This window comes from Odontesthes bonariensis, chromosome 13, assembly GCF_027942865.1.
Source record: "Odontesthes bonariensis isolate fOdoBon6 chromosome 13, fOdoBon6.hap1, whole genome shotgun sequence".
NCBI lineage: Eukaryota > Metazoa > Chordata > Actinopteri > Atheriniformes > Atherinopsidae > Odontesthes > Odontesthes bonariensis.
Genome location: NC_134518.1, coordinates 26,187,968 through 26,198,366, shown reverse-complemented (window position 1 = coordinate 26,198,366; position 10,399 = coordinate 26,187,968). Strand labels below are relative to the sequence as shown.

General features: G+C 38.3%; 1 protein-coding gene across 1 annotated transcript; it reads left to right on the top strand.

Annotated features, from left to right (window-relative positions):
* Positions 1 to 1,327: 1,327 nt before the first annotated feature.
* Positions 1,328 to 4,226, top strand: LOC142397359 (E3 ubiquitin-protein ligase TRIM21-like). The gene is made up of 2 exons (XM_075480711.1): positions 1,328 to 1,384; positions 1,515 to 4,226. The coding sequence occupies exon 2, from the start codon at positions 1,517 to 1,519 to the stop codon at positions 3,149 to 3,151; it is 1,635 nt and encodes a 544-aa protein (XP_075336826.1). The 5' UTR covers positions 1,328 to 1,384; positions 1,515 to 1,516; the 3' UTR covers positions 3,152 to 4,226.
* Positions 4,227 to 10,399: the final 6,173 nt, after the last annotated feature.

The window sequence follows — 10,399 nt, the reverse complement described above, 5'->3', positions numbered from 1 at the left end:
CTGGCTGTTGGATGATAGAGCAGTTGTCAGTGGAACATCAGTGGTTCAAACTATGGCTTCTCCAGTCCACATGTTGACGTGTATGAGTTTATGGATGGACAGTATGCTTTCAAAGTGAAAACTTAGTGAAAAATAGTATTTCATGCGTTTCAAAGAGGTAAATGAGGCTTGTAAAGCCCTTTTAGTGGTCAACAAGACCATAGTAATCAGGCTGAAGTCCATTATACAGACCATGTTATAGTTCTTCTCCTTGGCTATATGAGCTGCAAACCAGGTATTACTCTGAATTTCCACTCAGCTTAAAACTGGGCAGACACTCAACAGGAGGTCCCCAAATCTAATAGAGAGAGGTCTGTGTTCTGAAGCTGTTTGAGCTGCTCTAATCTCTAATTCAAGCTTTCAAGGGTAGACCCGATGAGTTGGACGAGAACAGTGATGAAGAGTGCTAAAAAGCAGAGGTGGAAGGAGTGAGAAGAAAAAAAGATGGATGGAGAGAAGCACTGATTTCCTCTCATCCCACGATGAATCCATCATCTGATCATTTAGAGGAGAAGAAAGGGGACCTTGAGCTCCATATAGACTGGGATCAAAGGAAATCCTCATCTGAGCCAAATGTCATTTGAATGTTTTATGGTGGAGGAGGCCTGAATAAGACGTGGCTCAAGAGATCATTTTCACAAAGCTGATGCCTGATGAATAGTCACTGAAGTACAGTGTTCCTCACACTGTTATTTTTTTTAAGAATGATCTTTATTTTTTAATGCTCACACTTTGATTCCTGCAAATAAAACATAAACTCTCATCAAGCCCCTGAGTCAGACATAAAGCGTGTAATGCACAGAAACCTTTGTGCTAACACAAACACTTTTTGCAAAGCTCCTCAAAGATGCAGGAGGGTTATTGTCCTGAAAAGCATTGTTTCCTCAGAGAACAGGATGGCTGTATTTACAGTTTATTATGTAGATGCCTGGGTATAGCATGTTATGTAAATGCACACACATACATGTATACAAAGCTGTTATAAATGTAGCATGGTGCGGTACCTCACGATTTTAATTCCATCTGTGCTTTGTGTTATACATGAAAGGGATTTCTAATGGACCCAAATACACCAACAATCAAAGAATAACATGAATAATGCAAAACTCACTGAGATCATTGCATATACAGGCCTTTGAAGTCAAGATTTGGGACACATTTTTTGTTTTTAGCCAAGCTCAACTCAATCTGCAAGGGGATAACAGCTTGTTGCTTTTGCATCGAGCAAATAATGGGTTAACTTGTTTGAGCTGGAACAGGAAGTGGGAGGGTACTCTGATGTCACCTCTGAAACAGAAAGTAAAAAGACGACGAACTTTCTGTTGTAGGGAACACTTCATATCAGGTAATATTGCAGTTTTTCAACTTTTCAGTCTTATTTTTTATTAACTTACTTCAGTATTTTTATCAAAGATGAAATTAGGCTCAAACTTTATGGTACTCAAACTCTGTTTTATGTCTCTTCTGCATTCTAGACATGGCTTCTGCAACAAGTCTAATGACAGATGAGAGTTTTCTTTGCTCCATCTGTTTGGAAGTTTTCATTAAACCTGTGTCCATTCCCTGTGGGCACACCTTCTGTCTTAAATGTATCACAGACTACTGGGCTACTGTTGGTACTTTATATCAATGTCCACTGTGCAAAGAGGAGTTTTACCCAAAACCAATGCTTCGGGTTAACATTTTTATTGCTGAGATGGCAGAAAAGTTTGCGAAGATAGTTGAGAAAAAGTCATCTAATAGTACTGCTCAAGCAGAAAGTGGAAAAGTGCTCTGTGATCAATGCACAGAGCCAAAGCTGACAGCCCTGAAGTCCTGCTTAGTGTGTTTTACATCATACTGTCAAACACATCTGGAGCCTCATCAGAACATTTCAGCTTTAAAGAAACACAAGCTGATCCACCCGGTTAAGAACCTGGAGAGCAGGATATGCAAGACACATGACGAACCTTTGGAGTTGTTTTGCAGGGTGGATCAAATGTTTCTATGCAAGTGCTGTAAAAATAACGACCACAAAACTCACAAGGTTGTGAGTATAGAGGAAGAGGCTCAAATGAGGAAAATCAAGCTGGGAATAGAGAAGGAAGGCACAGATCAGATGATCCAGGGTCGTCAGCAGAAAATTCTTGAGATTCAACACTCACTGGAGGCGGGCAGAAATAATGCAGAGGAAGCATTGTCATGCAGCAGGCATGTGATGACTACTATGGTGGATTATATTAAGAGTAGCCAAACCGAGCTAACTGAGGTAATCAAGACAAAACAGAAAAAACTTGAAAAAGAAGGAAAAGCCTTTATTAGTGAACTGGATGGAGACATTATGCAAATCAGGCTGAAAAACCTGCAGCTTAATGAAGTTTTAGTCACAGATGACCACTTCTCATTCCTCGAGAATATCCTTTCTCTTACAATCTTTGCGCCCCAGGTGAAGGACTGGTCTGATGTGATGATCACCAGCAACCAGTTTCCAATTCAAGAGGCCATGGCCAAGCTGGAAGCATCAATCACAAAAGAAATAAGTACGCTGTGTGATCCCACCTTCAGAGAGAAGCAGCGGCACGCTGTAGATGTGACATTTGATCCAGACACAGCAAACCATTTTCTCAATGTTTCTGAAGATGGCAAGCAAGTCACTCATGGAAACCATAAGACGTTTGTCACAAACAAACCGCAGAGGTTTGATCATGTCCTTAACGTCCTGGCAAAGGAAGGCTTCTCCTCAGGAAAATTTTACTTTGAGGTTCAGGTTAAAGACAAGACACAGTGGGATTTAGGAGTTGCGAGCGAGTGCATCAACAGGAAGGGGGACATAAGACTGAGCCCAAAGAGTGGATACTGGACCATCTGGCTGAGAAAAGGAAAGGACTTCACAGCTAATGCAGGTCCTGCCATACACCTGCACGTAAGGGAGATGCCTGAAAAGATCGGAGTATTTGCTGATTATGAGGATGGTGAGGTTTCCTTTTACAACGTGGATGCGAGGACTTGCATCTACTCCTTCACTGGGTGTACCTTCACTAAAAAGCTCTTTCCGTTCTTCAGTCCCTGTATAAATGATGGAGGTAAAAATGCAGCTCCCTTGATCATCACTCCCGTCACATACAACAGCTGAGTGACTTTTTGGGGGGATTTGTGGGAGGCCTTTGCGGGAGATCACAATAGCAAAAGGCTGAAATATTTTCTTTTGAGAAACAGCAGTCAGTCATTCTGTTTCATCCATCTATCAGTGTCAGTGCCGTGTGTCACAATATGTCGCCAGTCAGGCAGACAAGTGTAGATCGCCAACAGAGTCCCCATGCAGTAGTTCGGGCACAGCCATCTCCCAGCCTCACAAAAATAGATCTTTAATAGTCTGACCATTCATTTTGACAAAAAAGAGTTGATCTTGCCTGCTCACGTGGCAATGGCAATGTCAGAGGAACTGTACAGCATGGTATTCACAAAAATGTTTACGCATTCAGCATATATCGCTTTAAATTTCATATATAAGCAGTATTAACTTATTAAATGATGCCTAATTTTAAAAGCAGATATAAATAATTCATTGTTACACATTCAGCCCAGGATGAGGTCCGAAAAGTCAGAGCTCTGTTATAACAGATCCTTAATGTGATTCTACATCACACTTTTCTCCATGAATGACTGTTTAGTGTTACTTAAAAGATCTTTCACAAGACTGAAGTCTGACATACAATGCCATTTCATCTAATTAAAATTAGCCAAACAATTGTTGTGCAGGCTTTCAAGTTCAAATGCAATAAATCTGTCTCATTTAGAGACTCATGCAAACACTCATGAGTACAGCCAATTAAAATCTAACATAGTAATGTTTCAGATATTGTTCTACCTATATGTAGGGATACTACACTATACTGTCCCTAACAGTGTAGGGATACGTTACTATCTCACTATTTTCAACCATGTATTGTGAAAGTACTACATTTTGGTAATGGGGACAAACATACCTGCAACATGTTGGACAAAAGATTTGAACAGAATGTCATTATTGAAGATGTAACTTTTAGCTTTTTTCTTTGATATTATTGTTCTTTTAATGATTATTCTGTAAAGCAGTAATTCATCACATCGTTATTATTATACTTTTGTTGGATAGACTAAAAACTGAATGTTTAGAATTTAGTGTTTCACTGAAAGTTGGAGAGTAAAAGAGAGAGGAATAAAGAAAGTTGCCCAAAGCTCTCTGTTTCGAATTCTTTCAAGACAAACATTGAAATTCTGTTTTAAGATAACGAACCCTGACGACTGATTTCAAAATGCAATTAAAATGCATCGAACTTTACAGAATAAAACACTAACTGGAGATTCTTCTGAAAACATGAAACTCTAACAACTCCAACACTTGGCAATTCTTTTCACTATTATTGCAAAAAAAGTCCAAGTTTCTCCACCAATGTCATTTAAATATAAAATTATGTTAATTCACAATTTCACAAACAGAAGAATAAGAGTTAAGGCTGCGATAAAGTCAATTATGCTTTCATATTTCATACTTTCAAATTTAAACCAAGTTTTTTCAGAAATGGGGAGAAAAAGAAATATGCAGGAGTTGCATGAATAAAAAGCGCGATAATGTCACGCAAACCAAGTTTTACTTTTCTGCTAAAAGTCAATATTTAGAGCTTTTACATATAAAAATGGAATTTCTTACATGGTGAAAATAAAATCACTCATCACAAGTGTTCAAATCTGCATTCAAACTTAAACAAATAAATTAAAAATAAATATATATATATATATAAGAAAATGGAATTCGATATTCAAAATATTAAATCAAATAAATATTTAATAGACTCTGACAGCATACAATATGGACAGCCAATAATGATTTTTTCTTTGCATCCCTAAGGCCAAGTTTGTCCATGAAGAAAATACAAGGAAAAAAATACACATGTATATATTTATATATATAAAAAAAAACTGTGCTGACATATACTAACTGATAATTAAATTAATAATTATGAATATACAGTATATCATTTAAAAAGTAGAATATGGATAAAACTGAGATAGAGTAGTATTAAATATACATGAGTAAATTCACCTATTTATACTACTCTAATGTAAAAGTTAGTTCCTATCATAAGGTCTTGACCTCACCATATAAGTTGCACTGAGATAAGTTGTATTGTACATTATACAAAGAAAAATAATTCTAATTAAATGGATTTATAGCCAAAGGGGGCTGGTATACAACTCTGTAAACCTCACAGAAGGGAAGATTGTTGATTTCTAAGCAAACCAATTGTTAAAGATTATCTATTTAGTCTATTCCACAAGAAATTTTAAATGTTTTAGTTGTTACAAAACATCCACTTAATCACAAAGCACCTCCTTCCAATATTTCTTGAAATTACTCTCACAAACATAACAGTTCTTCAGTATGCATCATTGCTAAATGTTCTGTTTTTAAGAGGCTGTATTCTTTAAAAAACACAACATCCTGTATGGAGCTGTTTTTGCTATTGAAATAGGAGCCTTATAATAATATGGTGGTCTAATTTTAGTAGCTCCATTAATATGCTGCAGTTTAACACTGTTATGGAAACAGGCTCATTACACAGATTTCCTGACATTGTCCTCGGCACAAACACTCTCAGATTTCTGTCCAGCAGGATTTTTAAATCAAAAATACAGACCTAGAGTGTGAACTGTCATGCTGCTGGTGTAAAAAAGCAACTGTTGATTTATAAATGTAACCAATGACATGTCAAATGAAACAGCCATTGATAAGTGAGCATGCAAAGTCATGGTCTTTAAACAAATCTGTAGCTTTGTAACTCCTCTGTTTGACATCAACCATTAATCATCTTTTATAGACTTGGTCTTTAGGAATGTTGTCAATAAAAAAGAGTTTCAGCCGTGTGCAAAAAAAATATGAATTGATAAACCCCTGACCTATTACACCTTTATAAACAACTAATTTAGATACTGTGGTCGTTATTAAGGTAAACAAGCACAGATTTATTTCAGAATCAATGGGATGCATTACAACATATTCAATGATCATTTCTTTTTGAAAACCATGGCCATATTTTTGGAATACTATTCAAAAGCAGGCATCCATGTTGCCATGAGACTGCATTAATGATTGTGGCATGGTGATTTACACATCTGCAAATACACCAAAAGTTGAAAGATAATATTCAATTCAATTAAACTTTTGTTATATCGCGCTAAAACACGACAAATGTCATGTCAAGGCACTTCGAAGATACAATCCGATGTTACAAGAGCCCTGTGATGGACTGGCAACCTGTCCAGGTGTACCCAGCCTCTCACCCTGTGGCTCCAGCTCCCCTTTAATGACTGTAAATCAGATTAGGTGGATATGAAAAAAAAATCGATGGATGGATGGATGGATATATTCAGGATCTGGTACAACGTACCTCAGGGCAAGCTTTGCTTATTTCAGCAAAATACATAAAAACCACCTCTGACTAACTGAAAATATTTAGAGCCTTATGAAATAACAATTTAAAGTAAAAAAGAGGAACCATTTCACTTCTGAAACAAAAATGATTTGTCCCGGCAGATCCTTAATTAGACTAAAGGTATGAGAAACAATCTGTCCAAAAAAATGTCTACTTACATACTTAAAATATACATATACATAAAAAATGAATGGTTATTCCTTTAAGTGTTACATAAAAGCTCTGTGGTAAGACTGAAGTCTAAGTTTTAATGCCATGGTCTTGTTTAACTCTGCTGGACATTATAGATTTGTTCATGTAGATGTAACAATCATTCTGAGGCCCGAGCTGCTTAATGTAGAAGTTTAATGGTCATTCTACCACACTGTGAAAAGTTTATGAGATCATAAATGTGCTTTCTGATTGCATTTGTCCTAATCATTACACTGTCTGGATCAGGGACATTGAGTGAAAAATTCAAGTACGTTGTGTGTGTGGATGTCTGTTTCTGCACACGCACGTTTTTTTGTCAAACAGTATTTGATCTAATGAGATGCCAAATGTAATGAGATAAATCCATCCATTAGGGTCCCTTAACAAGACTAAAGCCACATAGCTCTTAATGAGTCGGGGCGCCATCAGTCGTCCACAGAGAGGCAGACCAAGACAACCAAAAGCCCAACAGAATCAGACCCTCTAAGCCAGTTAATCCTCAACTCCAGCTGTTGTATTTAGGACCTCCATAGTTTAGCTTTGTTTACTCTAGAAGTGACTTCAAATTTGCAAGCAGCAAAAACTCAGAGTGAATTCATAACCAGTGCTGGAAAACACTAATCATCTGTAATCATTGATCTGCCATTACTGGGCTTTGGTCATTAGTCTGATGGAATAATGCTCTGGTGAATTCAGTTCCCTAACCCTGGGACTATTATTATCTTCTCAGCCTGTGCTGTGTTAACCCTTGTGTGGTGTTCATATTGTTGTTACTCAGCCAGTGTTCGTGGGTCTGGTGGACCCGTAGCATTTTGTGGTTTTTAATGCCTCACAATCAAGTATTTTATGTTAAAAAACTCAACAGATGTTTACTTCATCCCAATTACAAGCTGTATAAACAGTATATATGGTTAATATTTGCCCTTTACCTTCGTTAGATCACATTTATAACTTATTATTTAAAACGTAATAAAGAAAATCAATTAAAATCAAGATATGAGTGGAAACAAATTCACAAGTGAAGCAAGGTTTTTCAAAACTAATGACTTTTATTTCTTTGAACTCAGAAATTTAACCCATTCAGGTGCACAACACAACCTGAACACATGAACACATAGAGTAAACACATCAGTCAAGACAACACATGAGCCCCATTGAACACATGGCCTTTCGCCACTAGCCTATACAACACATGAGGGGCAGAGTTTTACTGTGTTTGTGTGTTGCAGATATACTTTTTGCACTTGATGCATGCATATTGTGTTTTTCTGTCCATCTTGGGTCCGCACACTTCGCACCGCTTCTTCTTGTTGCTGGTGTTCACAACCTAGAATAATGAAAAGATCAGGAATTTTTCTAACACCTCTCTCTCTCTCACAAGACATGAGTGCCAGACATGTACTGCAACAGCATAACACACTTACTTCAGCTTCTGCAGATTGTGGTTCTGTAGGTTGGGTGGACAGGGCACCAGCATTCTCCTCCTGAATCCTCCTCACGATGGCTACAGAGGCTGGGGTTCTGGGGACATGTTGTCTTTCCTCAATTTGTGGTCTCACCAATGCTTTTCCCAGATCCTCGAGAAAGAGGCGTCTCTTCTGGAGCTTCCCTCTGTTCCACTCTGGGTTAAGTGCCATCCAAATGACAAAGGTGTTGTTTGCTGAGATGTCCAACATGTCAAAGAATATCACCAGTGGCCAGCGTAGAGTCCTCCGTTTGCAGCTGTAGGCCGTCACCAGCTTGTCCATGTTGTCTACCCCTCCTTTTGTGGCATTATAATCCATGATGATCTCTGGTTTGTGATGTTCCTGGTCACAGATTCTTCCATCCCTGTGCAGTGTACTCATGAGTACCACATTCTTGTCTTTCTTTGGCACATAGGATACCAGGGATGTGTCAGCCGTGTAGGCAAACATGGAAGACTTGACAGGCCTGTTCTTTGTAGTCAGCAGTTGAGGTGGGAGCTCTGACTTGTTTTTCCGTATTGTTCCAACCATGGTCAGCTTCCTCTTTAGGAGCTCCTGTCCCAGCTTGTGTGAGGTAAAAAAATTGTCGCATGTGATGTTGTGTCCACTGAGTCCCTGAGACATGTCCAGGACAACTCTCATTCCTTGGTTTTTCTCGGGGGCTCCTCCATCAGGTTTCCCTGTGTAGACTTGTAAGTTCCAAGCATAGGAGGAAGTGGAAACCTCTTCTTGGGAATCCTCTCCCTCTACATCATCATCAAAACCTTCTCTATCTTCCAAAATCACTTCCAAGGCCCTCTGCGCAGAGATCCTTTTGGCCATCTTGATCGGTTGTGATTAGAAACCACACTGGCAAAGCTATATTTATAGTGTCCCGCCTCCAATTTGTAGCAGATAGAGTGGGAGAAAATAAAGTTTCCCGCAAGACAGAGGGTCAAATGTGCGGGTAAACAAGAGTAGATGCTTGATGTGTTGAGTGTTGATGCTTGAATTTTGTAAAAATGTTGCAAACTTGTGTGGGAACCGCAGGTGCAGAAACTCTCTCTGTCACTCACACGCACGCACACACGCACGCACACGCAAACACACACACACACACACACACACACACACACACACACACAGTAACAGCAGGCCCAGACAGGAGGTGGACAGAGTGTAGGTACACAGAACATCAATTTCCACACTTCTTTTAGCCCTGGGTCCAGTAGACCCGAACATCTTATATGTAATAGAAATGTGTAGGGGGGGTGTACGGTGTGTGGTCATTAAAAATGTATTCTGATATATGTTCTTCACAGAAAATGAGCCAAGGCCAGTGAGTCTGAGTTTGAAAAATTAATTAATTGTATCATTTTTCTATCAATAAAAAATGAAAACGGGTCCCACAGACCCAAACACCACACAAGGGTTAAACCTTAGCCTTATACATCTACATCACACACTGTGAAACAACATGTAGCTGATGTAAGCACAGGCCTGACATTATTTTAAGAAACCATACTTAAGTGGTGTTTATTTCCTGAAACGTACACAAGTCCTTCAAAAGCAATCACTGCTAGAACCGGGAGCTGCTGTGAACTGCCAGAGCAAGTTTAAAGTGGTAAAATGTGCAGGCTGAAATACATACTGAAATACAGAGAATCTCAGAGTAAAAGCAAAGAAAACCACAAAATTGCTATGAATATCTAAGTTTGAAAGCCGTTTCATAACCTTGAGTTCCATTGCTGCACTAAGGGTGTACGATGAGCGCTGAAAGTAAAACAGCTGGCACAAACTGATCTTTTTAAGTTTTTGTCTATCCCGTTTGTTTTGATGCCCTAAATTACACTAATGTACACATCTGCTACAAGTCTGTCTGAGCTAACACTTGTCTTGCAGAAAAGTAAAACCAATTTAATCTAATTTTGTCCACGATTGCTGCTGTCAGGTGTTTATGGATTTTGGGATTCTCTGTCCATAAAATCCCTTTAAGGTGAACGGCTCACAAACATGCTTTATGGAAGAAGGATCATTGCTTAAAAAGGGTTAAAAATAGGGCTGGGCAACGATTAAAATTTTTAATCTAATTAATCACATGATTTCCCTGATTAATCACGTTTAATCGCATTTGTACGCAAAATCCAAAAATTAATTCAAAAGTAGTGTATAGCCTTTAGCATTTAGTTTTATTTTAAATGTACTGCCATATAAATGAAAGTGCCATAACACACTTTTAACATCAGCATTTATATGTAGTTTTTATGTAGA

Excerpts from the sequence above, each read along its gene's own strand:
- LOC142397359 (XM_075480711.1), top strand. The coding sequence starts at position 1,517 with ATGGCTTCTGCAACAAGTCTAATGACAGATGAGAGTTTTCTTTGCTCC.